Source organism: Mustela putorius, unplaced genomic scaffold (genome assembly GCF_011764305.1).
Source record: "Mustela putorius furo isolate JIRA1106 unplaced genomic scaffold, ASM1176430v1.1 tig00003856_pilon_pilon_pilon, whole genome shotgun sequence".
In the NCBI taxonomy this organism is placed as follows: Eukaryota; Metazoa; Chordata; class Mammalia; order Carnivora; family Mustelidae; genus Mustela; species Mustela putorius.
Window position 1 is genome coordinate 890186 of NW_025422008.1, and position 25638 is coordinate 915823.

The 25638-nt window shown below is 51.8% G+C and overlaps 5 protein-coding genes across 7 annotated transcripts; 2 read left to right on the plus strand and 3 right to left on the minus strand.

Moving 5' to 3' along the window:
• Positions 1 to 6226: 6226 nt before the first annotated feature.
• On the plus strand, positions 6227 to 8248 carry NCR3 (natural cytotoxicity triggering receptor 3). The gene is made up of 4 exons (XM_004781003.3): positions 6227 to 6294; positions 7426 to 7770; positions 7914 to 8021; positions 8129 to 8248. The coding sequence occupies exons 1-4, from the start codon at positions 6252 to 6254 to the stop codon at positions 8179 to 8181; spliced, it is 549 nt and encodes a 182-aa protein (XP_004781060.1). The 5' UTR covers positions 6227 to 6251; the 3' UTR covers positions 8182 to 8248.
• Positions 8249 to 8708: 460 nt separating this feature from the next.
• Positions 8709 to 10345, minus strand: LST1 (leukocyte specific transcript 1). 2 transcript variants are annotated; one of them, XM_013050245.2, is made up of 4 exons: positions 10167 to 10345; positions 9496 to 9606; positions 9395 to 9417; positions 8709 to 8923 (listed from the first exon to the last, which is right to left on the minus strand). In XM_013050245.2, the coding sequence occupies exons 1-4, from the start codon at positions 10171 to 10173 to the stop codon at positions 8789 to 8791; spliced, it is 276 nt and encodes a 91-aa protein (XP_012905699.1). In that variant the 5' UTR covers positions 10174 to 10345; the 3' UTR covers positions 8709 to 8788. The 2 variants fall into 2 exon arrangements, with proteins under 2 accessions (XP_012905699.1, XP_004781059.1); XM_004781002.3 differs by lacking the exon at positions 9496 to 9606 and adding an exon at positions 9678 to 9779 and having other exon boundaries at positions 10167 to 10326.
• Positions 10346 to 13455: 3110 nt separating this feature from the next.
• On the plus strand, positions 13456 to 15751 carry LTB (lymphotoxin beta). Its single transcript, XM_004781000.3, has 4 exons — positions 13456 to 14035; positions 14455 to 14506; positions 14691 to 14762; positions 15180 to 15751. Exons 1-4 carry the CDS (start codon positions 13871 to 13873, stop codon positions 15632 to 15634), a joined length of 744 nt encoding a protein of 247 aa, XP_004781057.1. The 5' UTR covers positions 13456 to 13870; the 3' UTR covers positions 15635 to 15751.
• Positions 15752 to 17943: 2192 nt separating this feature from the next.
• Positions 17944 to 20659, minus strand: TNF (tumor necrosis factor). 2 transcript variants are annotated; one of them, XM_004781005.3, is made up of 4 exons: positions 20267 to 20659; positions 19697 to 19742; positions 19461 to 19508; positions 17944 to 19168 (listed from the first exon to the last, which is right to left on the minus strand). In XM_004781005.3, exons 1-4 carry the CDS (start codon positions 20450 to 20452, stop codon positions 18747 to 18749), a joined length of 702 nt encoding a protein of 233 aa, XP_004781062.1. In that variant the 5' UTR covers positions 20453 to 20659; the 3' UTR covers positions 17944 to 18746.
• A 1248-nt stretch (positions 20660 to 21907) lies between these two features.
• On the minus strand, positions 21908 to 24234 carry LTA (lymphotoxin alpha). The gene is made up of 4 exons (XM_004781006.3): positions 23916 to 24234; positions 23387 to 23491; positions 23192 to 23297; positions 21908 to 22950 (listed from the first exon to the last, which is right to left on the minus strand). The coding sequence occupies exons 2-4, from the start codon at positions 23480 to 23482 to the stop codon at positions 22538 to 22540; spliced, it is 615 nt and encodes a 204-aa protein (XP_004781063.1). The 5' UTR covers positions 23483 to 23491; positions 23916 to 24234; the 3' UTR covers positions 21908 to 22537.
• Positions 24235 to 25638: the final 1404 nt, after the last annotated feature.

The following is a 25638-nucleotide window of genomic DNA, read 5'->3' on the forward strand; positions in this document are numbered from 1 at the left end:
GGAGAGGCAGAAAGAGATGTAGACGGAAATGAAGGAAGAGAGGGATGGAGAGATAGGTGCCTAGCGCAGGGAAGGCGCTTACCAATATTTACTGAATGAATGAATGAGTGAACAAGCAGATGGGTGTGGAGGGAATGGGTAAAGATGTGCGGAGAGATGTGGGATGTGGGTGGAGACATAGGGAAGAAACAAATGATGTGAATAAAGATGGTGAGAGGAAAGAGTTGTGGACAGAGATGTGGGAAATACGAGAGAGAAGAAGAAAGATGTAAGGGAAGAAGAAGACAGAATGCCTGGCGTGTGGGAGGAACTCAGTAAAACTGTTGTTGAATGGATGAATGGGCCCCAAGACTTGGAGAGGGAGTTGTGGAATGGATACTGAGGAGAAACCACACTGTCCATCAGAGAAGCTATTGTACTGGTTTCATCCTGAGATGACAATGGCTTTAAACAGCAGTGACAATTGAGGCACCTGGGTGGCTCAGTGGGCTAAACCTCTGCCTTCGGCTCAGGTCATGATCTCAGGGTCCTGGGATCGAGCCCCACGTCCGGCTCTCTGCTAAGCAGGGAGCCTGCTTCCTCCTCTCTCTCTGCCTGCCGGTCTGCATACTTGTGATCTGTCTGTCGAACAAATAAATAGAATTTAAACAAAAATAATAAAAAAATAAACAGCAATGACAATCAAGAGGTGGGAAGATACTTGAGATATTTTAAAGGCAGAATGGACAGGACTTAGAGATTGTTTGGATGAGGGAAATGAGGGATTATCCCAGGTTTTTGTCTTAAGTGATGGGGTGGACTGTGCTTCCATGCACTGAGATGGGGACCATAGGAGCCCGATGCAGTTTGGGTGGACCCTGATGATTTTGAAATGCCTGTGAAACACTCTGGAGGAGATGTCTAGAGGACAGCTAGATATTCTGGACCTAGACCTCAGGAAAGAGGCCTCAGGTAAAGGTGTAGACCGAGATGGAGATGTAGACTGGAGTCTCAACAGAGAATAAGCAGTAGTTAAAACTGGCTATAACGGGACTGCCTAGGTAAGGCCATGGTAGAGGCTCACAATTTGTTGAATGAAAGTGAGAGAGAAAGAACCCAAAAGTCCACCAATAGCTGAATCACGTAAAAGCACATGTATAGGGTACAGGAGTCTGGAGGGACTTAGGCCTAATTGCTTTTATTTTCCTGGGAAAGGGGAGGTAAGATTCCAAAGTGGAACAACTTCCATGGTGACATGATCCAAACTGTAGGCCATGGGGAATCAGGGTGATTGTTGGAGTAGACCAGGTAAAGCAACTGTGAAATTAGTATATTGAAAAACTATTTGTTGGGGACCTGGGTGGCTCAGTCTGTTGAGCATCTGACTCTTGATTTCTGCTCAGGCCATGATCTTGGGGTTGTGGTATCGAGCCCTGAGCTGGGCTCTGCACTCAGCAAGGAGTCTGCATAAGATTCTCCCTCCCCATACCCCCTTCCTAGTACACATTCTCTTTCTAAAAAAAGAAAAGAAAAGTAAAGAAAAATCATTTGCAAGATGTGTACAGGAGTGTTCATACAACTCACTTGTCCTCATCAGGTGAGTGGATAAATAAACTGTGGTACATCCATATTATGAAATAGCACTCAGCAAAAAAAAAAAAAAAAAAAGGATCAAGCTACTGATACACACAACAATAGATGAATCTCACAGACACTATACAGAGTGAAAGAAGCCGGATACAAGAGGGTATACTATGTGATTAAGATATTACACTAAGAATAGTGTAATATAGGGGTATACATTTGTAGGGGTATAAATCAGTAGTTGGTTCTGGAAGGAGAAAGGGATTAACCAAAAAGAGGCATGGGAGAATTTTTCTAGAGTGATGGAAATGATCTGTATCTCACTTCCAATGTTATTTACAGGGGTATATAGATTTGTCAGAGAATGTCGAATTGTATACTTAAGATCTGTACACTTCAAATGTTTCTTAAAAGATCTGCATTTTGCTGTGTGTAATTATATCTCAATGTTTTAAAACATCATTTATGTGGACATGAAGTCTCTTAGAGAGATGGCAGCAGTTGAAATAGAAAGGAAGCTGGAGAGTTAGGTGCCTGCTCCTGGTGAATGGGAAGGAGATTAGACCGTGACAGCAAGGGGGCAGAAGGTGGTGAGGTCCAGTGCATGAGACTCAGAGGAGAATCTGTGGTTAGAGACTGAAAGGGGAACATGGGGGCCACTAATTCATTGAAAATGTTTGTAAGGACTTGGCTAGAAGAGAAGTCACCCACATCTCACCACTACCAACACAGGAGGAAACCCCCAGTAAGATGGGACACGGTGCTGAGATTCCAGGGTTCCTTCTGTGTCTTCACCTCTTTTCCTGCTCTGAGCTCTGACCTCCCTCGAGGCAGCCCATGGCACAGTGTTAAAGAAGTTAGACCAGAGGGGCACCTGGCTGGCTCTGTGGAGGAACATGTTACTCCATCTTGGGGTGAGTTCAACCCCATACTGGGTGTAAAGATTAATTAAAAATAAAATCTTTTGGGATGCCTGGGTGGCTCAGTTGGTTAAGCGGCTGCTTTTGGCTCAGGTTATGATCCCAGCATCCTGTGATCAAGTCCCGTATCGGGTTCCTTGCTCTGCAGGGAGCCTGCTTCTCCCTCTGCCACTCTGTCTGCCTGTGCGTGCTCTCTCTCTCTCTCTGACAAATAAATAAAATCTTTTAAAAAATAAAACAAAATCTTTAAAAAAAATAGTTGGTTTCTAAATAAATAAATAAATGAGACCCAAGACAGGTGCACATTCACTTCACAACTTTTTTTTTTTTAAAGATTTTATTTATTTATTTGACAGAGAGAAAGATCACAAGTAGGCAGAGAGGCAGGCAGAGAAAGAGGGGGAAGCAGGCTCCCTGCTGAGCAGAGGCTCTATCCCAGGACCCTGAGATCATGACCTGAGCCGAAGGCAGCGGCTTAACCCACTGAGCCACCCAAGCGCCCCACTTCACAACTTCTTTATTCGTTGCCTTTCCTCTTGAGTCCCTGGTAAAAGTTTCTTTTGAAAGCATCCATCCTTGAGCTGGTTAGTGCAGCGGTTCCCATCTTGTGGGTTAAAGTTCCTTAGAGAGTCTCAGAGCTATTGAAAAAGATCCCTGGAGCTACACATATGCTAGGATTTATTCTAGATGGACTTAAAAAAATTTTCCAAGAGTAATCTTTGGAATTCCGATTTTTGGATATTGGAAATCTTTGGTAGAGACAAGAGGTGGAGAAAGCGGGGTATCCTTGAGTTCAGACACAGCTGTAACAATGGTCATCCTGGCCCCTGACTGGGGAGGACCTGGGGGCTAACATACCCTGGGCACCCAGTACAGTGAAGTCCGGATGTTGACAGATACTGTTCTCATCTCACGGGTGTGTGGACCAGTGGAACCAGGACTCCATATTAGGCTGACTTGACTTCTAAGCTGCATCGCCGTGGGACAGGGAGCAGCGCTCTGTGTAACTGTGAAAGTCTGGAGTTTGATCTTCAGGTCCGTTGCCCATTCCAGCCCCTGACCCCTACTCCACCGGTGGTGATCTCTACTCTCTCCTCAAATCGTGGGCTTCTCATAGTTGAGTAGAAGAGACAATTTCCTTCACAGTGACTCTCTGGGGGCAGACATGGCCTGTTGATAGGACGAGGCAAGGTAAGGGACTAGGCAGAAGCTGGAATTAAGGCCTGTTCAAGAAAAACCACCTACCGGTGTCTTGGGCGTCCTCATGCTCCATGACCACCAGGGGGCAGTCCTTGCCTTGCCACAGGACCTTGGTTTCACACCCTCAGATTAGAGGAGGAAGACCCTCTACTGATGAAGAATGGCTGAGTCAATCCTCCCCAGATTATGTGGCCTGTGGCTTGTGTAGGTGGTTTGAGAGGTTAAATAATTTGTTCAAGATCATGTAACTAGTTTGTAGTGCAGCTGGCATTTGAGCTCAGGCTGACTCCACGCCAACATTCTTAACCATGACATTGCTGCTTCTCCAAAACAAAACTCTAGATCACTGCAGTGATCATAATATATTATGAAACAGAGCTAGAAACAGGGACACCCAGGGAAAAAAAGATGCATTAATATAAAAGGGGCCAGGGGCACCTGGGTGGCTCAGTGTGATGAAGTTCTAGAACCTAGGTGAGGTTCGGTGGGCTGAGGTCCGGAGCCGATGACCAAGAAAGAATTCTTGAGACATCTTTGGTGCAAAATGGTGGTTTATTAAAGCACGGGGACAGGACCCGTGGGCAGGAAGAGCTGCTGCCCCGGGTTGTGAGGGATGGCAGGTTATATACCTTGCGGTTGGGGGTGGTGGTGAAAGGATGGGAGTTTTCATATGTTAAAGAGGGCCTACAAGGTGCCAGGAGGAGGCCTTGCCCTTGTGGCTTGATCAATGTCGTCTTTAGGTCAGCCATTAACATCAAGATAGTTGGGAGATTCTTGGTGGGGTGTTATGATCCTGCTATCATTTACATTCCCTTCTACCTCAGCCTCCTCCAGTTTATGGTGGGAGGGAGACATTAGGGCTTCAGGAACTGAGAGTTATTTGCCTCTGGAAATTTGTGCTATTGATAAGGTAACCTCCCTGTTTGTAGGTTTCTAGGACATCTGTAGAGCAAGGGAGATTCCTGTCCTGAAGGATTGTGATCTCTGCAAGTTAACTATCGTTTTATGGCAGTCAGGGGTGCCTGAGGAATGCTACACATATTACGGAGGGGAGCAGGTGGAGAGGGGGTGCAAGGTGCCAGCTTTTGCTCTGTCCTCAGCCAGCCTCCTGCTCCCTCATCAAGTGGGTTAAGCCTCTGCCTTTTGCTGGGGACATGATTTTAGGCTCCTGAGATGGGGGGGGGGGCACATCGGGCTCTCTGCTCAGCGGGAAGCCTGCTTCCCCTTCTCTCTCTACCTGCTGCTCTGCCTACTTGTGATCTCTATCCATCAAATAAATAAATAAAATCTTGAAAAATATATATATATATAAAAGGAGCCAGAGAGGATTGTGTGGTGAGGGCTGGGTCCATGCCTCCCCAGGTATTGCGCCTGTAAGCCTGTAATCCTCCTTTTCTATGTGCTGTGCTGTCACATGTAGATGTGTGAGTCACATACAAGAATGTGTGGTATAGTCTTGAAACAATCCCTGTACAACCTTGGCATTACAAACTCAGCCTTTCCTTTGTGTCTGTAAGAATATTTTTAATGTAAGGTGCACTTGGTAGTTTCTCAAGAAATGCTAGCTAAACAGCGAATAAAATAATAAATGAGTGGGTTTACCAGTGGGTGTTAAGTATTGGCAGAACACAAGGAGTAAAGCAGACCTCAGCGGGAGGTATATTCCTTTAATGGAGATCTGAATATGAATGAGAGCAGACCTCGCCATCAGGTTGCTTTCACTCAGCCAAACCACCCAAGTCTACACAGCTAAGTAAAACAGGTTGATTGCTATGCAAATGAACCTTCCAAACAAAGTCCCTAGCAACCGCCTGCCTCCACCGCCAATCAGCTTGCTTCTCCTAATCCCCTCCAAGAGAGAATTTCTAGAGCAGTCCTGGGGGTGGGTCCGCCTAAAGGGAAGAGAACAGATGGGGTGGGCGGGGGCACTGTGGAGTCCAGACAAGGGGGGAGTAGGTTAGCGCTGAGCCCAGGAGGGCTCCTAGAGGCTTATTCTGGGTAAGTGGTTGGTCTTCTTGAACCTCAGGAGGTAGGGGGACCACATCCTGTTCTCACCCTCCCACCCTAGTGTGAGCCCTCCCTTTCCTCTCAAACACTTGGGCCACAGGACGATGTGTTGCCCCCCACTTCCTAGTGACCTAGTGACCACTGCCATTAACAGCATCCTCTCTCCTCAAGGAGGCACGCTTGTGATGCCCGAGGTCCTAGGCTGTTGAGGTTCTTTTTTTTTTTTAAGTATTTTTAAAAAGATTTTATTTATTTAACGGAGATCACAACTAGGCAGAGAGGCAGGCAGATGAAGAGAGGAGGAAGCAGGCTCCCCGCTGAGCAGAGAGCCAGATGCGGGTCTTGATCCCTAGACCCCAGCCAAAGGCAGAGGCCTTAACCCACTGAGCCACCCAGGCGCCCCTGTTGAGGTTCTTGATAAAGGATATGTGAGTCCTGTGTGTCATAGGAAGCTGCCCACCTCCATCTGGTGACCAAAGGCCTAGCCACAAGCAGTGGCTTTCTTTCTCCACCCTGACCTTACTTCTCAGATCCCCTTTGCCAACGGGAACACCCTCCGACATGACCCAGATGCTGTTGCTCATCTTTATCATGGTCCATCCAGGTGAGAGGGCTTTTGAGGGGTGTGGGGCCAGGAGGGGCAAGGATGGGGAAGTCTGACATGGAGGCCTAAGGAGAGTGGCTAGGAAAGGAGAGTGGGACCTGTGGGGTCCTCCAGAAGCCGAAGTAACGTGGACACCCCCAGTTCACAGTTCCCTCCATTTCTCCATGTTGCCCACTGGGTGGGTCATACTCCAGCTTCCGTCCCCGAGGTCCTTTCTTCTCAGCCACCATCCTAGTAAGATAAAGCTGAAGAACCAGTATAAAGGGCTTGAAGGGAGGAAGAGGTAAATTTTTTTGGAAGGGGTCAATCTTAATTTGATGAGCTTAATAAGCCTATTAAAGAAGGCTTATTATCTAGGGTCTAGATATAATTAGGAGTTTGGGAGACCTAATTAACTCTAAGGGAAGTTTCTTAGTGAAACCGATTTTAATTAACTGAGGGACGTTAACTATCAGCCATACCCATGAACTAAATGCAGTATGGACTCCAGACCCACAGTTTTAGCATCAGCTGGGAATCTGGGCAAATTCTCAGGCCCCATTCTAGACCCGCTGAGTAAAAAACTGGGGGAGAGTCGGGCCCAGGAATCTGTTTTAACCGACACTCCAGGTGATTCTGATGTGCTCTCAAGCTTGAGAACCGCTGAGTCAAATTGATTTCAATCAATTATTGCTATGTCTTCACATGAAGACTTTATTAGTTAATGCTCTTTAATAAAAAACAAAGTAGCGAGGGTGGTGTACCTTATACAGTTTGCCATTGGTATGAAAGTAATGAAATAATATAGTTAATTATTAGTTAGCTAGGCAGCCACATGCATTAATGAGCTCCAATTTCAATGGGACAGGTTAAGTTTCAGCAAGACACTACTAGTGAAGGTAGTCGGAGAGTGATGGGATGGGGTGAGGATGAGAGTTGGCACAGGAAAGGATTTGAAAAACTATTTAATAAGCCATTTTAAGAAATGAGGCTGGTGGAAAGGAAGGGGTTTCATGAGGTAGCAAAGTGCTTGACCCTCTGGGTCCTCCATGGGTGGGGACACAGCTGGGATATTCTACTGCAAGTTCTCTTGTCCTTTCTCGGTACTGTAACCGCGGAGGTGCTTCTCTGGGTCTTCTCTCTGCCTGCCAGGATCCTGTGCTCTCTGGGTGTTCCAGCCCCCTGAGATTCATACCCAGGAGGGCACCGCTGCCTTCTTGCCCTGCTCCTTCAATGCCAGCCGAGGGAAATTGGCCATTGGCTCTGTCATGTGGTACCGGGACAAGGTGGCCCCAGGGAAGGAAGTGAGGAATGGGACCCCGGAGTTCAGGGGCCGCCTGGCCCCTCTCCCCCCTTCCCGTTTCCTCTGTGACCATCAGGCCGAGCTGCACATCTGGGACACCCAAGACTGTGACGCAGGAGTCTACGTGTGCAGGGTGGAGGTGCTGGGCCTAGGTGTTGGGACAGGGAATGGGACTCTGCTGGTGGTAGAGAAAGGTGAGATGGGAGTCCCCACTCTTCCTGGAAATTGGGAGTCTTTCCCTGAGTCCTCTGCTCTCTGTCCATCCCTGGGCCTGGGGTCTGCGCCTGCTTCATCTTTAGGCCCCCTTTCCCCCCTTTCTTCTACCGCCCCCATGCAGGACGTCCTCGGCTAGGGGCCAGCACCGTCCTCCTCCTTCGGGCTGGATTCTATGCCTTCAGCTTTATCTGTGTGGCCATGGGCAGCACCGTCTATTACCAAGGCAAATGTAAGGAAGGGGGCCAAGGCAGTGGTGAAGAGAGAGCTGGAGGAGGGGGAGACAAAGAAGAGCAGAAGGGTTGCGGCACCGAGCAACTCCTGTCGTTTCTCCTGCAGGCCACCGTCACCTGAGAACACGCTGCCACTTCTTAGATGCCTCTGATGAGTGATTCCAAACCCCAGGCATCCAATTCTCTTCAAGAGACCCCAATAAATTCTCCTCTGCCCTGCCGCTAACACCTTCTTAGGAGTCTCGTGTGTTTCCTTTTCCATTCTCCAGGTACCCCAATATGTCCCTCTCTGGGGTCCCCCGACTCTTAACTCTCCCTTCTACCAAGCCCAGCCTGGAAAGGTCCAAGGAGCGAGCTTCCCAGTAACCATGCCTAGAGCCCCCTCCCATCACCATCCCAGGGCTCAGCACCTCCAGCTCTCTGGGGTGCAGGAGGCTGAGGCAGACTCTCCTGAGAACTGGGGAGTGTCAGATCGGATCCCTACATGTCAAGTCCCCATTCCAGCCAGGCCCACGTGTGGGCTCTTTCTGGCCTTCAGGGGAGCCTGGTCCGTCAACACCTTTCTTTCCCTGAGAAATTCCTACTCAGCCCCAGAACGGGTGGGAAGATAAGTCATGTAAGTGTTGATGGGGCCCTGTGGAATGGCACAAAGCTGAGTTGCACTGAGAAGCCTGAGACACAGAAGATGGTGAGACACAGTGTTTACTGGGTGGACCTCAGGGACCTCCCTGAGTTCAGGGAGGCGTCTGGGGGAAGCACTGGTGGCTTAGTTCTTGGCGATGCAGGCATATTCGGTGCTGGTGTCCTCCTTGGTGCCTTCCCTGTGGCCGGAGTCGGGCCTCTCACTGCTGGGCATGGGGAGCAGAGATGCGTAGTGGAGCTCTTGCTCTGAGAGCTGGGCCTGGGGCAGGGAGGAGTACTGCTGGCAGGTGGCCAGAAGAGCCCCTCCCCCCGTCCTTCCTGCGTCCTGCTGCCCACCCCCTTGCACCTCTCTGTCTCCTCAGCGTCCCCACCTCTGTCTCTGCCAGCCCGAGCCCCTGTTCTCCTCTCCCCTCGCTCTTCTCCCTGGGTCTCTGTTGTTCTTATTCTCCATCTCTTTCTCTTGCCTGGGTCTCTCTCGTTCTTTCTGTTTCTTTCTCTGTTTCTCTAGTTTCTTCCTCTGTCTTTCTCCTTTCTGTCTTAGCCCCCTTTCCTTTCTCTACACTATTTCCTTCTGCTCTTCTCATTCTTACGTCTCTCTTTCTGCTTTTTTCTCCGCCTCTTTGGCTCTCTTATGCCCCTGCGTTTTCCCTCACTTCTCTTGCCTTCACCTCCCCTTCAGCCCTCAGCCTCCTCTTGCCCCCACCACCTGGTTCCCAGCCCCCAGACTCACCCAGCTTCTCTCCAGCCTCCTCACTGGAAGAAAAGAAGAAGCTCAGCAGGCCCTTCCCTCCCTTACCCCCCCACCCCCCGCCCCAGAGGGTATTTCCTCACTCGCTGACATCTCTGTGGTTCCCATGGCCAAAGCCCCAGTCTCTCTTTTTGGACACTTTTTTCTCTCTCCCACCTTCCTGTCCCAGGGCGGGTGGGAACTGATGGGGACTTCTGGGAAAGCAGAAGGAACAGGTGTGGGTGGGGGTGACCCCGGGGGATATGTTGTGGGTGATGGGGCTTACCTTTCCGATGGAGCCGACATAGACAGGCGGACACAATGACCACAGCCAGGAGCAGGAGCCCCCCCAGCCCCAAGCTCCCACCATATAGGTAAAGACATTCCTCTGCAGGGCAAAACGGTGGGTATCAGGGTCCCATTTCTTCCTTTGTTGCCCCATCCTCCTGGTTGACTGTGGGCATCTCAGCCCCACTCTCCAACAGTTTTAGAGGTAGAAAAACATACTCAGGTTCTTCACTCCAGATCGGGTTACCTCACCTTCTACCAGAGGTGCCCACCTCTCACCGGTTCCCTCACTCATCCCCATGGTTGCCTCACTCACCCCTCAGGGGCTTCCCATGGCCATCCCTGCTGTCTCTGGGTCTCCCCATGAGGTCCCTTGCCCACCTGCACCAGCTGTCCCCTGGCCATCAACTCGAGGATGGACAGATACTGCTTTCTATCCTCTCTCTGTTCCCTAAATACTCCCCACCCTCCCTGTGCCGCCCATTACCTTTCATTAGGTCGAGCACTGAAGACTAACCTGGAGGTCAGGAACCTAGCCCTGCTCTGCAAGGCTAAATGGCCTGCGCCAAGTCACGTGTCTCCAGTTCCTCATCTGCAAAGTGTGGTGCCCTCTGTTACAATTGTTCCAGGGCTGAGGAGCCCCACTGAAATGTGCCAACCCTGACCTAAGGCACTTTCCTTTTGTCCTTGCTAAGCCTCACAATGTAGGGTATTATGGTACCTGTTTTGAGGAACCTGAGACTCTAGTCCAGACTCTAATGAGGAGGTCCAGCCTAGAAGTGGGAGAGCTGGCCTTGAACCCCAGAGCTCTAGAGCACAACCCCTTTCTTCTCCCCTAGGCTAACCAGGTGGTTCATGGGGGCCTCTCTAGCATGGGGTAGTTCTAGGTTCTGGTGAGGGGCTGACATAGGGGGAGGACCCGGAGTTTCCTGGGTGTGTGTGTGGACCAGTGAAACCAAGGGGAGGTGATATCCAGAGCTACCTGGCAGCTGGGATGGCTCCTTCAGCCCAGAGCCACTCTGGGGAGCAGGGTCCTACATGGCTGGTATGGGGAGCCACTTCACATGGACAGACACTGCTGAGGCTGAAGTGGGGCACGGAGGAGTATCTGGGCCCCATAACTTCCCCTCAGGCACTTCCTGCCCTGCAACCACTGGTTCCTGTTTGAAGGCAAAGAGGGGGGTCGCCGTCTTCACACCACCAGAGCCAGCTGCACTGACCAGGGTCTGGAAACTGGAACCCTGCTGGGCTCAAGAGGAATGCTGGGGTGTGTGTGGGGGTGGGTTGGGGAGCAGAAACACAGGTGGAGAGGAGGGCCTGCAGTCACCATGAGGGGAAGTGGAGGCAGAAGTGGCTTGTATTTAATTCTTTGGGGAGCAGAGACAGAAGCTGGACAGCAGATGCCTCCAGGGCTCAGAGAACCCCAAAGCCATACTGTCTTCTGTAATCTTAGCTTCAGCTCACCATGGGGCGTGACTGCCCCTCCCTGCCCCATTTTCCCATCAGGTTTCCTGCTCTCTCCCAGCTTATCCAGAGCCTGTGGCCTGTGCGTAGACAGACTCCAGACTGTGGGAGCTGCCTGGGTAGAGAGGTGTTGCCACTTCAAACATTCTTGCCCTTCCTCCAGCTTTAACATCTCCCCCAGTCTAGATGCCTCCCTAGCTTTGTCAGGAGAGGAAGTTAGGCTTTGAAGGTTAGTTAGGGTTACAACGTCTTTCCTTTCAGACTCTTAGGACTGTAACTAAGCCTCTAAACTCCCTCAGCTCCAGCCATCCTGTTGCTTCTGCTAGTAGTCAGTGAGCGTGTACCTCCTCTAGGTACCTTTCCTCATTAACTTTTCCCCAATTACCCCTCCCACTGCCTCCGCTGAGAGCTCATGATCCCAGTGTGTATGTGTAGACACACACCCAGGCTCCCATGTCAGAGTGGAAGCTCTGGTAGATTTGGGGTAACTTGCTTGGTGTTCTGGGGCTGAATCAAGCAGGGCACTTGACTGATTAACGACCAGAATCAGAGGCAGCTAGACTAGGTAGATTTATAGGAATACATGAGTACTGCTGATAGTCTAGGACAGAAAGCTGGTGACAAGTTGGTGTTGTGTAAGGAAGTGGGGGCAATCTAGGTGGACTTCCTGTAGGAGGCAACATTCTGATGTTGCGCACAGAAAAAAAAAAGGGCAGTGATCTGAGACCTTCTGGATAGACACCTGATGAAGGCCTCTTAGTGGCACTGAGATAGAAAGGGAGATGGGTGCTGGGGGATTGCACACCCAGTCGTTAAGGAGGGTGAAGACTGGGGAGCTCATGTGGAGGCAGGAGGTAAGGTGGATATCTGTGCCTGGGTCCACATGCATTTGCATCTCCTTCTTCAAATTCAGAAACTTTCTGGCGTTTCTCCCCTTTCCCCCCATCCACAACACTCCCCACGTTGGACAGCAGGACAATAATCACGTGTTTTTTTTTCCCCACACATTTTATTATTAAAATATTCAAACAGAACAAAATTGAAATAGTTTTATAGTGAACATATCCATACCACCTACATTCTAAAATGAACAGTTTTCTATATTCGCTTGATCACACACCTACCAATCTATCTCATTTTTTGGATACCCTTCAAAGTTACAAACATCAGTACACATTTTACCCCTAAAGCTCTTACCATGCTTATCAGTGACTTGAGTCCAGCTTTTGTTTCCCCATTTCTTTTTTGGGGGTGCTGAGGAAGGCAAGATTTACATACATTAAAATGCACAAATCTGAAGTCAGCACTCAGGGGTTTTTTTTGTTTTGTTTTTTTAAAGCTGTCTTGTGATCAAGGCTCTGGAGCCAGACTGCCTAGGTTCAAATCCTGACTCTGCCACTACTGTGCCACCTTCTATAAGTTCCTTAACCTCTCTGTGCCTCAGTCTCTTCTTAGAGTTTTTGTCAGGATTAAAAGAATTATTATATTTAAAAAAAAAGAATTATTATATATAAAGTGTGTAGATTAGAGGCAAGCACTTGCTAAGTGCTATTTGTACAATAGCTATATGTTATTATTATTATTACCTAATCGCAGAGATGTCATCAAGAAGGGGACATGATCTGAGACCACCTCCAACTTCCTTGGACCTGGTCTTTTCTCTCATTGCACTGTCTACCATACCATCTGCTGCTGCTTTGTTTTGCTTCCTCATTCATTCGTCCTTCCTTCATTTATTCCAAAACATGTAGTCAGCACCTGCTAAATAGCAGCAAGCTCTTTGAAGGTGAGGCCATGCCCTATCACCCTCCCATCTAATGGAGGAAGGGAGGTAATGCTCATTTCCATCCCTCCTCAGTGAATCAACAGGCAGTGGAGAGGCTAAGGTCCCTTTCAGGTGCTATATATATTTTTTCCTTTAAAGCAATGCTCTTTTTAAAATTTATTTTTTTAAGATTTTATTTATTTATTTGACAGAGAGAGAGAGACAGTGAGAGAGGGAACCCAAGCAAGGGGAGCTGGAGAAGGAGAAGCAGGCTTCCTACTGAGCAGGGAGCCCGATGTGGGGCTCAATGCCAGGACCTTGGGATCATGACATGAGCCAAAGGCAGCCACTTAACTGACTGAGGGACCCAGATACCCTCAGCTGCTATTTCTGTGGCCTGGCTTAACTCGGCTTCTCACCAAGCTCTGGGGGTTATGGGTGAGTGAGGGAATGGAAGGAGGAGATTTGGTCTAGTGCCGGCATAAGCTCTTCTCAGGGACCCAGATATCCATTCCTCAAGACCTCAGTTCTTGTCCTCCTATTCCAGCCCTTGACCTCAGGGACGCGGACACAGCCCTCCTTCCAGCACCCACCACTGGGGTGTAGAAGAATGCAGACCGCCCTTGAAATCTGGAGTGTGGTGTTCTCCTCACTTAGCTCTGCTGCGAGACTTTTTGTGAGCTACCTTCCCTCCCTGGGCCTCAGTTTCCTGATGAACCATAAAATCTCTAAGGCCCCCTCCAGCTCTACTCTATAAGCCTGTCTCTTCACCCCAACTTCTTCCCCAATTCAGAGAACCTGGGCATCCAGCTGCCCCACCCCAGCTCTGGGTAAACAGGAAGCTGGGTGAGGGGAGCAGGGGTGTGCGGAAAGTCCCAGCCAGGTGTGTGGGTCTATGGGGAGGGGGTGGCCCCACCCCTGAAGTATGAAAGCCCCCCTGCCCTGGCCCTGGCTCAGTCTCAATGGGGTCACTGGGGCTAGAGGGCTGGGGTAGGAGGCCCCAGGGGAAGGGCTGCCTCCTGCTGGCTGTGGCAGGAGCCACTTCCCTGGTGACCCTGCTGCTGGCTGTGCCTATCACTGTCCTGGCTGTGCTGGCCTTGGTGCCCCAGGAGCAGGGAGGAGGCCTGGTGAGTAGCCGCAACGAGCCTGGAGGGGCTGCGTGTTACTGATGCCCACTTACCTCTAGCTATGCCTGGGGCTCTCTTGTCTCCTCCTGCTCAGTTGGCTTGGCTGTCCCTGATGGGGATGCCTTGTCTGCCTCTTTGTTGGTCCTCTTTCCATTGTTCCCATGATGCTGTTGTGTTTTGATAGCTCCAAGCTCCTTCCTGGTTGTCTATCTGTCTCCTCTTCTCTTCCCAAGACATACTCAGGCCTCCATCTCCGCCCAAGAACATATGCCTTGCTGGCTCTCCCTCTCAGGGAGATGTGTGTTGGGGATGCGGCTGGTAGTCAAGACCCCAGGCTTGGGGCTTGGGTCTGCGTTGGGAGGGGTGGGGATGGCATCAGCTAACACTGAACTCTGGGCACTGTGACCCCACCCATCCAGGTAACAGGGACGGCTGACCCGGGGGCACAGGCCCAGGCCCAGCAGCGTTTGGGTAAGAGCAGACCATCTCCCCTTCCCCTACTCTGGCCCTTCAGGGATGCCCAGCTCCCATCCAGCTGCATCCCTCGGTGAACTCATCCTTCCCAGAATCCCGTCCTGGTGCCCTGTCCTCTCGGGGGTACCGTGCATGGAAGGCCGCCCTGGCCCGCAATCGTGGATTCTTTTCCCCCTTCCAGGGTCACAGGAGCTGCCAGAGGAAGAGGCAGAAACAGATTTCAGCTCCAGGCTCCCCGCCGCCCACCTCATAGGTAAGGATCTCACAGGTAATCCAAGGATGCTAGCGTTGCTGCCCACAGTCCCTTTGCTCTGTCATTGCAGGGTTCGCTTTCCGACCTGCTTCACCACCTCTGGTCCCTAAAACGCCCACCTTCCTCTCCTCCCGCATTCCATCTCCTTGCTTCCCTTCTGGAGCTGTCAAAACCCCTCTTAGATCTGCCACTACCCCACCACCGGGCTCCGCACCCCACACTCTGGTGCCCTCAGTCCCCTCCCGCAAATCACTGCAGAGGTGGCGCGCGCGCCCTCGCCCCGCCCCCGGGCTCGGATTCTGCTGGGGGTTAACAGCCCCAGCTCTCCCACCTGTTCACCCTCCCAGAAGTCCCGGGCCAGGACCCTTCTTCCAGGATCGGGCACCCGAGCGCTGACAGGCCCCGGTTTCTCCGCAGGCGCCTGGACGAAGGGGCAGGGGCTGGGCTGGGAGGCGAAGAAAGAAGAGGCGTTCCTGAGGAGCGGGACGCAGTTCTCGGGCGCCGAGGGGCTGGCGCTGCCGCAGGACGGCCTCTATTACCTCTACTGTCACGTCGGCTACCGGGGCCGAGCGCCCCCTGCCGGCGGGGGCCTGCTGGACCACTCGGTCACGCTGCGCAGCCGGCTGTTCCGTGCGGGGGGCGCCTACGGGCCCGGGACTCCCGAGCTGCTTCTCGAGGGCGCAGAGACCGTCATCCCGGTCCTGGACCCGGCCCGGACGCGCGAGTACGGGCCCCTCTGGTACACGAGTGTGGGCTTCGGCGGCCTGGTGCAGCTCCGGAGGGGCGAGAGGGTGTACGTCAACATCAGTCACCCCGATATGGTGGACTACAGGAGGGGGAAGACCTTCTTTGGGGCTGTGATGGTGGGGTGAGGGTGGGGGAAACAACTGCCTGGTAGGGACGTGTATTGGGGTCCCAGACCCCAGGGACCCCAGAAACTGATGGCAAACCTGAAGAAAATAAAGAATGTAAAGCTTTAGTGCTGCCTAGCACGGTTGCCCAGGTCTCTCATGTCTTGATTCAGAGTGGGTACTGCAAGGGGCGATTACCTAGACTTTTCTTCTGATTGCTTGAAATAATTCATATCACTTCCTGTGGCTTCTGCCCTCTAAGAAGGCGATCGGCTGATTTCCCACCCACCCCCTGTCTCTGAATGAACTTGCCCAGCATTAGCCCAGTGGGAAGATGGAAGAAGGGGATCTCCTTAAGCCCCAAAGCATCTCCAAGCCTCCTTCTTCTCAGATCCCCGGAGCCCTCACCAGACTCCACCTGCATTCCTTTCTTTGGGGTCTCTCTGTCAGTGAGAGGGATGCTGACAAGGGAAGGCAGCCCTGCTTGGAGGAACCAGGCTGGGAAGAAGGAATAAAGCCCTGGGGGCCTAGCACTTCTTCCCTGCTGCCTGCCTGGCTGCCTGAAGCCCACTTTAGCCACTACCCCACAGTCCACTGTCCTCCAAGGGAAAATACACAACTCATTGGGTGTGAGGGAAGAAGCAGAAAGATAGGGCCTGGGACATCAGGGCGAAGCTGGGGAGAAGAAGAAGAAAGGAAATCTGGGGCCATTGGCCCTATCCAGGGTGAGATGGAAAGTCCTCACCCCTTGTTCACACCTCAGGTCTGCTTTCCATATGTCGGCAAGTGTGGGGGCCCCAGGGTGAGTAACAGCAGCCCCCTCACTCCAAGCACCCCATGACCGACTTTCAGCTCTGGGCTGAGAGAGGCAGAGAGGGACCCAAGGCCCTAACTAGGTCACCACAGTGGGTCATCCCACCCCTGCGGCATACCACACAATTTTCCCCTCCCAGCAGCCTGTCAGGAAGGAAAGCCCAACTTCCGAACCCAGTGGGGACTCCCACTCTCTGGGTCTTCACTTCTGACTCCATATTTGTGTGTGACTCCATATTTCTGTGTCCAGAAGAACTTTCCTGATGAGAGTTCTCTTTCTAGTCCATCTATCTCACAACTGTCCCCTCATTTTTCACCAAGAACATCTGGGAGAGCTGACATGTGAGTCCTTCACCTGCAGCCTATTCCTGTTTTAAATTTTCTTTTGTTTTTTCAATTTCACTCACTGAGAGACGGAAGCAGATAGAACAGCTGGTGGCTGGACAAAGAAGAAATTCAGAATTCTCAGGCTTACTCTGCCAAGTGCTATGCTGGGTGCTCTGATGCAGCTTAGGCCTTCTATTTTCTTGTGACCCCGTATGCAGGAGATTTTCCTGTCTTCCTTGGGGAGATGAGGCTCAGTAACTGATTCAGGCTGTACAGTTAGGGCTTCTAGGGGATCTTGGGATCAGGCGATTTGGAGCCCTGATGCCTGAAGGTCTGGAATTCCTTTGGCTGTGATTCAGGTGCCTGAGAATGTGGCCCTTCCCAGACTCTCTCTAGCAGGCTGCAACATCAGGAAATCTCACCTGAGCACTTGAGGTGCAGGACTTCCCCACTGGAATTCCCAGAGTCGGAAATTCCCAGGCCCTGAGGGAGAGGTAATTAGGTTCAGGCTCCAGTTTCCTGGGGGAGCGGCTTATTTGCCCAGGCTTTGTTAAATGCAGGGCTCTTGAGCCCCAGTAGTCCCCTGGGTAGAGACTGTGTTCAGACATCTTTTTTTTTCTTTTGAACTTTTATTTGTATTTATTTTATGGGTTCAAAGATCCTTTTTTTTTTTTTTTAAAGATCTATGCATCTATTTGAGAGAGAGAGATTGCAAGTGTGCGTGCACGTGTGAGTGAGCAGAGGGAGGGGCAGAGAGAGAGGGAGAGCAGCAGACTCTGGGCTGAGAAGCGGGGTTCCATCCCACCAGCCTGAGATCAAGACCTGAGCCAAAATCAAGAGTTGGACACCCAACCCACTGAGCCACCCAGGGGCCCAGGCTCAGGGATTTTTTTTTTTAAAGATTTTATTTATTTATTTGACAGACAGAGATCACAAGTAGGCAGAGAGGTAGACAGAGAGAGAGAGAGAGATGGGGGGAAGCAGGCTCACTTTGGAGCAGAGAGCCCGATGCGGGGCTTGATCCCAGGACTCTGGGATCATGACCAGCCAAAGGCAGAGGCTTTAACCCACTGAGCCACCCAGGCGCCCCTAGGTTCAGGGATCTTAAGGCTTGTAGAGGGAGGACTTCAGAGAGTGGCCTTCCACCCCCAAAGGAGAGGAAGATGCAGAATTAATTCGATGAGACTGTGTTTCTTTTCTAAGCACATTTTATTTCTCGCCACTGACCAGTAGGGCGGTTACAGACATCACTCCCCTGGGGAGCAGAGGTTCAGCGATGCAGTGACAGTCAGTCACCAAATCAGCATTATTTAGATAACTCGATCAGATAAATATTTTTGAAAAATGAAAGCAAAGAGAGGCACAGAGGCCAGGAGGCCGGGTGGGAACAGCCTAGAATTCAGCTCCATTTTCACAGAAAACATGTCTGAGCCAAGGCAGCCCCTACATTTTGTCTCCCAGGACACCCCAGCCTCCCAATAAATACATTCATCAGTAAATAAATAAATAATAAATAAATAATAAATAATCACAAGTGCAAACATAAATAGAGAGAACTGGCCCCATTGTGGGAGGGGCTGGGCTTTCCTTCTCAGGAAGAATCTGGAGACATTTGAAGAAAGGGAGGCCTGAGGTCCATTCATGTCAGGTGCTAGGTGAGATCTTCTCAAGGAATGTTCTGAAGTGTTCTAGCCAAAACGAAAAGTTCCCTGACCCCCACATTCCAAGTGTTCCAGGTTGCGTTCAGGGATCCAAACCTGCGGTGTCCAGTGAGCGCTGGAAGCCCCAGTTTGCATTCTTGGTGGGGGCCAGTGCTCCGTTGTCTGGGTCACGCATCCCTGAATCTTAGGTTTCTAAGTGTTGTTGTTTAAAGTTCTAAGCTTGAGGTCCAGCTCTGAGCCCCTAATTCTCTTTCTAAGCCAGAAGGGGATAGGGGGTCGGGGGAGTGGATAATAAAAGGTTTGAGGTGGGCAAGGATGGACATCCCGCCCCCTCACAGGGCAATGATTCCAAAGTAGACCTGCCCGGATTCGGCAAAGTCGAGATAGGCAGGCAGGTTGATCTCAGCGCTGAGTCGATCCCCCTTCTCCAGTTGGAAGACCCCTCCCAGGTAGATGGGCTCGTACCAGGGCTTGGCCTCAGTCCCCTCTGGGGTTTCCCTTTGGCAAGGGCTCTTGATGGCAGACAGGAGGTTGACCTTGGTCTGGTAGGAGACGGCGAAGCGGCTGATGGTGTGGGTAAGGAGCACATTGGTGGAAGAACATCCTCGGCCCTTGAAGAGGACCTGCGAGTAGATAAGGTACAGCCCGTCTGATGGCACTATTAGCTGGTTGTCTGTCAGCTCCACACCATTGGCCAGGAGGGCATTGGCACGTCGGCTCAGCCATTGGAGTTGCCCCTCAGCTTCAGGGTTTGCTGGAGGGAAGGAGAAGAAGACGGGGTGAGTCAGTGTGACCCTGTCAGTTCCACTCTCCACATCCTGGCCCACAAGTTCTGCCCACCCCCCACATCCGGTTCCTGTCCCCTCTGTCTGTCTTCCCACATCCCATCTGGCCCTGAGGTTCTCAGTATCCCCCTCAAGGCCAATGAGTCCTTCTCATACTGTCTTCAAGGTCTGTCTACCCTCAGCCTGGTTCAGCCCCCAAATCCTATCCCTCCACATCCTAGTTGCTTCACCGTCCCCCAGCCGAATCCTTGGAGCTCTTACCTACAACATGAGCTACAGGCTTGTCACTTGGAGTTCGAGAAGATGATTCTGAGGAGGAAAGAGGAAAGAAAAAGGTGAGACCCTTAAGCTTCCTGGAAAAGATCCCACTACTTTGACCTCCAAGCCTCCTCCGCTCAAACCGAAACCCTGAATTTCCCCCACTGTGGCTATCTCAGGACCAACCTCCACCCCCACCCAAGCCCAGAATCCGGAGAGGGGGCTTTGGAGATACTTACTGACTGTCTGGGCCAGAGGTTTGATTAGTTGGAGGCCATCTGGCAGCTGCTGGGGAAAAGGAGTTTTAGCATCAGAGAAAGTCACCCCAAATGAGAAACAGCTAGGCTGCTTCTATAGCTCGTACTCTAGTTTCCTCTCACCATTCATCCATTCCCCAGCACTTTCACTGAGTGTCTTCCACGAGCCGGACACGCTCTTTCCTTATCTCTTTCCTCACATCTCTCCTTATCTCTCTCTCATATTGTCCACATCTTTCTGTCTGACCATCTTTATTCATATCACTTGTTCTGTTCCCATCTCTCTCCCCACACCCCATGTCTCTCCACACATCTCTCTTTACATATGTCTGCGGGCTCATTCATTCATTCAAGCAGCATTCAGTGAGCACCTTCTGTAGGTTCCCTCCCCCTCTCTCTTCCCCCATCTCTCTCCATGTCTCTTTCTGCCTCCACGTCTTTCTCTACATTTTCTCTCTCACCAGTCCCCATCAGCATCAGCACACCTCTTTCCCCCACCCCATCTCTCTCTCTCCCTGGGTGGGAGAATGAGCAGTCTGGTGAGGCACTCACCTCTTCCCTCTGGGGGCCGATCACTCCAAAGTGCAGCAGGCAGAACAGTGTGGTGGCTCCTGCGACGAGGAGGAAGGAGAAGAGGCTGAGGCACCAGCACCTTCGGGAGCCCTTGGGGGCCCCTGCCTTCTTGGGGAGTGCCTCCTCGCCCAGCTCCACATCCCGGATCATGCTTTCAGTGCTCATGGCGTTCTTTCCAGAGGGGCTCAAGTCCAGCTGGGTGATGGTAAAGCCCTGGGGCAGTGTGTATTAGAGGGAGAGAATCGCTCTGCTGCTTGTCTGGGGGTGTGTCGTCTGAGAGGTTATTTCCAGGGGGATCTGGAGTTGCTTCTGTCTCTCCTGGCTGGTGCCCTGGTGTCCTCTCTGAGGGAGCTTCTGCTGGCTGGGTGTGCAAACAGCTGCATTTATATACCCGTGGGGCGAGAAGAGGGCGGGGAAAGGCTCTCATTCAACAAGCGGAAAACTTCCTTGGTGGAGAAACCCATGAGCTCATCTGGAGGAAGCGGTAGTGGGCCCTACACCTTCTGTCTCGGTTTCTTCTCCATTGCGGGGGCGGGGGTTTGGAAAGTTGGGGACACCCAGGCATCAAGGATACTTCCTATCCATCCTACTCGGATTCCGAGGGAGGCTTGCTGGGCCAGTCACTGTGGCGTATGTAGGACCCTGGAGGCTGGACCCCAGTTTCCCTCTGCTGGGAACTGGACCTTCAGTTCCCATTCCCTCCATTTTTGGGGGGGGCTCAGGTCTGTGGCCTGTTTTCCTCTGATTTCTAGACTGGACTTAGGTAGGTGTAGAGCTAGACCTGGGAAGGGGTTCAGAACGTTGACCCCTCGATGGGGAGAGAAATTGGGGGGAAAGCTATGCTAGGTCCTGAGACATGTGTTGGTGCCCCTGGGGGGAAAAGGAACTTGAGAGAAGGAAGCTTGAGGTGAGGGATGTGGATGGGGTCTCTGAAAGGGCTGGGGAGGGGTTGGTAATTGGCAGGGACATGCCTGGGACAGCCCCAGTGGGAGTGAAAGCAACCCTGGGAATTCACGAGCCCCATGAGAGCAGGCCTTCTCCTTTCATTCTGACAAGAGACTCAGCAGTGCTGGTTTCAGTCTTGGCTTCCAAGGGAATCTGAGGCCCTGAAGCCCCCATCCGTCAGAACCCCTGTGCGTAGCCATATATCCCAAAGAACTCTAGGCGCCCTCTGGATTTCTGGAGATCGCCCTAGCTCTCAGAGCCCCTCTGTGTGACCATGTCTCCTGAGATGTCTCCTGTACTCCCTATCTCCCCAGTCTTGAGGGTCTCCCATTCCATTCTTCCAGAGGGGCCCCAAGTCCTGAACACTTTTTGTGTGGTCACTTCCCCCCAGAGGACTCCTGTAATCCCCTTTCCTGAAAGCCTCAGAGTGGTCATAGCTGCCAGTGGTCCCCTGACCTCCGCTCCTCCAGACCTTGGACCCCCATTTTTCCTTTCTCTTCCCAGCTTATCCTTTGTTTTCCCTGCCATGGTCTGGCTGCCTCACCTCTTTGATTCCGCCATGTTTTCCCAGAGCTCCTAAGACCCCTTCATCTCCTTGTAGTCCACAGTTCCTGTCTCTTCTGAGGCCCCTGTTCTCCTTCCACTTCTTAGACAGACAAACATAGTCACACAGCATTTCAGAGAAAAGAGGTTTATTGGGCTTCACAGAAGGTGCAGATGTCTCCTCATGGGGTGTTTAGTCAACCAGTGACTATCTGAAGAGTGTTTTGCTTCTCTCTAGAGCTCCCTGGTGTCTCAGGCCCGCTTGTCTTATCTTTCACTGGATTATCCTTAGGCCGATGTTCTCTCCCTCTTCATCTCTCGAGCTATTTCTCTCTCTCTCTTCTGGTGGCCCGCTATTATTCCCTCCCCTCTATCCTCCATAAATAAATAATTTAATTTTTTCCCTTCATAAATAATCTCTCCTCCCCTGCCTCCTCTCATCCTCCCGGCTTCTCCCGGTGTCTGCCCCCTCCATGTCCAGGGCTAGGTCCTCCTTCGACTGGCAGGACAGATGAAGAGCCCTGGGCAGGAATTTCTAGGCAGACTTGAAATCCTCAGCCTAGCGCTGGGGTTTGCAGAAGGGAGGTATGATCCCTAGGGTGCCTAGAATTCCTTCTTTGGAAGCTCTAGGTAACATGAGCAGGGGAGACTTGAGGCTATTGGAAGGGTCAAAAGAGAGGCTTGGTGACCCTTGAAGTAGTTGGAATGGAGGTAAAATGGGGAGAAGGTCTTGAAACCAATTATTTTTCTTTCTGGATTTTTCTACAGAGCAAAGGCCCCAAAGAAGACACTACTAGGGCTGAGGAGTAGGTGGGACACGCCATCTGTGTGAGTGGAGAGCTGATCTCCCTGGGTGAGCAGGAACACAGCTCCCTGGTACACAGAGCGCACCCAAGGTCCCTGTGGCCCTGGGCACACGGACTTCTGAGCGCTGAGGAGAGGCACATGGAAAGGGTACTGGGAGGAGAAGAGTTGGACCTCATGGGCCAGGTAAAGAGGAGTGGGGGTGGCCTTGGGGAAGCAGCCTTCCCCAGAGAAGACCACCTGGGAGTAGACAAAGTAGAGGCCACTGGTGGGGACCAGGAGGGAATTGTTGCTCAAAGAGAAGCCATGGCGGAGGAAGGCACGATCTGTGTTGGCTCTCCAGCGCAGCGAGTTCTGGGTGCTGGGGTCTCCTAGGAAGAGCCAGAGGGGATAGGAGAGGTCAAGAACCTGGGAGTCAGCACTCTTAATTCCTGAGGAAGTAGGTGCTGGGGCAAGCTCCTGGGGGATGGCTGGGAGGACAGAGGGGAGTGGGATACCTCTGTTCTGAGGTGTGGGGGAAGTCTGGGGAGAGGTGCAGTAAATGCATGGTCGCTTGAAGGGGGGTAGGAGAAGAGCTGGGAGTACATGTCCACGGGGCTCGGTGATGTTTACCAATAAGATGAGCAGCAGGTTTGAGGGTGCCTGGCGCCAAGTGCTTCTGAGGGTTGTGGTAGGCAGTCCGGGCAGCTGAGGATGAGATGCTGGCCCCAGGAAGCCCCTAGGGGACAAGAGTGTGGAGCGTGGCTCTAGGGCCCAAAGTTTGGCGCCCCCCCCCCCACTGCAGCCCCCATTATCCTGCTGCCTCACCTGGGCCTCAGGCGGCAGGGCCAGCAGCAGCCCCAGAAGGAGGAGGAGGGGGGCGCTGCACACCCGCAGGAGGTAGAGTCGTCCAGGTGGTGTCATGGGGAGAACCTGCGGGGAGAGAGACAGTGAGCGGGGCGGGGCACGGGGCGGATGACGGGCCTCCTGCCGGCGGAGACAGCATCGGGAGAGCCAGAGCCACGGCGAGAGAAGGGGACAAGATGCAGTCAGGAAAACCCCGGTGTGAGCAAGGGGGCACAGAAAGAGAAACAGGCATGAGAAGGGAACAGAGAGGGAGCGTGGCAGAAACAGAGAACGTGTGACAGACACAGAACAAACACTGACTGATGAAGAGTCAGAGAGCGGGGAACAAACCACACGGACCACCGCCACCCCCCCCCCCCCCGCCCCTCCCGCTCCAGGCTCAGCCCCAGGCAGGAGGTACGGGAATGCCGGGGCGCCCGCGGAGGGGCAGGAGTTCCCAGGGGAGTGCGCCGCCCAGGCAGCCCCAGGAGACCGGGCGGGAGAGTCTCACCTGCTATGCGGGGGCCCCTGGGCCTGGACGCCTGGGTCCCTTTATAGAGGAAGCGGCAGTGGCAGCGTGGCAGCGTGGCAGGCGGCGGGCGGGTTCTAGGCCCGGGCTGGGCCTGGGGAAGCCCCCAGGGCTGAGAAGATGCTGCCGTTTCAGTCGAAGGCAGGAAAGGCTGAGGCCTAGGAGTGAACCACAGGCTGGGGGCTCAGACGACTGAGTTCTGGGAAAGGGAGTGGGGTCAGGGGAATCGTGGGCTGGGAGGGCCAGGGAGCGGGGTCAGCCTTAGGAGTTCCAGAGAAGGTACAGTCAGTTCGGGGAGGAGGGGGATGGGAGCAGCTGGGGCGTGGGCTGGAGGCCAGGTTCCCTGAAGAGCGATTATATATAACACCTCTGCACCCTTGGTTGATTACAGGCACTCTTTGTGCCCATTTCCTCCTCTTCTACCCTCGTCCTTGTCCCGAATGGTTCAAGTCGCACTCGCCCCAGTATGTGTATTTTCCTGGTCCTCTGGCAGGTTTTCTATCAAGAAGTTGCATTATATACCCCTTTGCCTGGGATATTCTGGTTTATGCTTGCTGTCCTGGTGAAAATGTACACGGATCTCCCTTTTGCTCTCACAAAGTCCTGATTTGGAAGATAAATGTCATGGTTCCCTTATTAAGAGATGTTGCCACAGATCAGATTTTTTATTTCTTTTTAAGATTTTATTTATTTATTTAACTGAGACAGAGAAAGAGAGAGAGAGTGGGGAAAGGCAGGAGAGGGAGAGGGAGAATTCCAAGCAGATTTCCTGCTGAGCAGGGAGCGTGATGTGATGGAGCACTCCATCCTGGGACCCTGGGATCATGACCTGAGCTGCCCAGGGGCCCCAGATCAGATTTATATAACCCCAAACACACACTCTGGGCTGGAGGAATGTAGCAACTTCTGAAGTTTTCTACAGGGAAGGCTTTGGAATTCCACACAGGAGCTTGAGGGTGGGTGACTAGGGTAGGGTGGGGATGACCAAAGGACTTTTCTGGAAGCTGTGTTTGCAGAGCCAGGATACTGTTTAAGATTCCCCCCTTTTAACTTGGGTACAATAAGGTGCATGTCTCTTAAGTTTATAGCCTGATGGGCTTTGCCATCTGATTATAGCCATAAAGCCACAATCCAGTTCAACATATTTGCAGGTCCCCAGAAGGTTCCTTCATGCCCTCTCCCAGCTGATACCCCCCAAAGATAACCAATCACTTTCTGACCTCTATCACCATAGATTAGTTGTTCCTGCTTCTGAATGTCATAGAGATGAAGTCACACAGAATGTACTCTTTGGGTTTGACTTCTTTCACTCAATGCGATGTTTGGATTCATCCATGTGGCTGCATTATCAGTATGTTTTTTTTTTTTTTTTCTCATTAGGATGTAATAGTCTATCGTGTGAATATACTCTAGCTTACTTACCCACTCTTCTGGGTGGGTAAGACGTTTGGTTTGTCTCTACTTTTTGGCCACTATGAAAGATGTTGAGATGAACATTCTTAAAAATGAGTCAGTTTTCGCTTAATTTGTAAGAAAAAAAAAAGCAAGATTTCTAAAGATGATTTTGTCCATGTTTCAGAAGATTGAGAAAATTTGCTATCTCAAATATGGTTATCTTTATTGATGTTGGTATGCTTTCATTCTGAGAGTTTTGAATGGCTAAAGGCCCCCCCATCCCTGTGACATTGGGGATACTGTTGTTCTC

What these genes read in the sequence shown, in the direction of transcription:
- NCR3 (XM_004781003.3), top strand. Translation starts at nt 6,252, where the DNA reads ATGACCCAGATGCTGTTGCTCATCTTTATCATGGTCCATCCAG. An exon ending in CTTTATCATGGTCCATCCAG is followed by an intron (nt 6,295 to 7,425) that starts GTGAGAGGGCTT and finishes TCTGCCTGCCAG; the next exon opens with GATCCTGTGCTCTCTGGGTG. An exon ending in CGTCTATTACCAAGGCAAAT is followed by an intron (nt 8,022 to 8,128) that starts GTAAGGAAGGGG and finishes TTTCTCCTGCAG; the next exon opens with GCCACCGTCACCTGAGAACA.
- LST1 (XM_013050245.2), bottom strand. An exon ending in AACCACAGAGATGTCAGCGA is followed by an intron (nt 9,418 to 9,495) that starts GTGAGGAAATAC and finishes CTTTTCTTCCAG; the next exon opens with TGAGGAGGCTGGAGAGAAGC. An exon ending in GGAGGCTGGAGAGAAGCTGG is followed by an intron (nt 8,924 to 9,394) that starts GTGAGTCTGGGG and finishes TCCCTGCCCCAG; the next exon opens with GCCCAGCTCTCAGAGCAAGA.
- LTB (XM_004781000.3), top strand. Translation starts at nt 13,871, where the DNA reads ATGGGGTCACTGGGGCTAGAGGGCTGGGGTAGGAGGCCCCAGGGGAAG. An exon ending in CCAGGCCCAGCAGCGTTTGG is followed by an intron (nt 14,507 to 14,690) that starts GTAAGAGCAGAC and finishes TCCCCCTTCCAG; the next exon opens with GGTCACAGGAGCTGCCAGAG. An exon ending in CCCCGCCGCCCACCTCATAG is followed by an intron (nt 14,763 to 15,179) that starts GTAAGGATCTCA and finishes GTTTCTCCGCAG; the next exon opens with GCGCCTGGACGAAGGGGCAG.
- TNF (XM_004781005.3), bottom strand. Translation starts at nt 20,452, where the DNA reads ATGAGCACTGAAAGCATGATCCGGGATGTGGAGCTGGGCGAGGAGGCA. An exon ending in TCGGCCCCCAGAGGGAAGAG is followed by an intron (nt 19,743 to 20,266) that starts GTGAGTGCCTCA and finishes TTTCCCCAGCAG; the next exon opens with CTGCCAGATGGCCTCCAACT. An exon ending in GCCTGTAGCTCATGTTGTAG is followed by an intron (nt 19,169 to 19,460) that starts GTAAGAGCTCCA and finishes CCTTCCCTCCAG; the next exon opens with CAAACCCTGAAGCTGAGGGG.
- LTA (XM_004781006.3), bottom strand. Translation starts at nt 23,482, where the DNA reads ATGACACCACCTGGACGACTCTACCTCCTGCGGGTGTGCAGCGCCCCC. An exon ending in CCCTGCCGCCTGAGGCCCAG is followed by an intron (nt 23,298 to 23,386) that starts GTGAGGCAGCAG and finishes CTTGTCCCCTAG; the next exon opens with GGGCTTCCTGGGGCCAGCAT. An exon ending in ACCTGCTGCTCATCTTATTG is followed by an intron (nt 22,951 to 23,191) that starts GTAAACATCACC and finishes GGCTCTTCCTAG; the next exon opens with GAGACCCCAGCACCCAGAAC.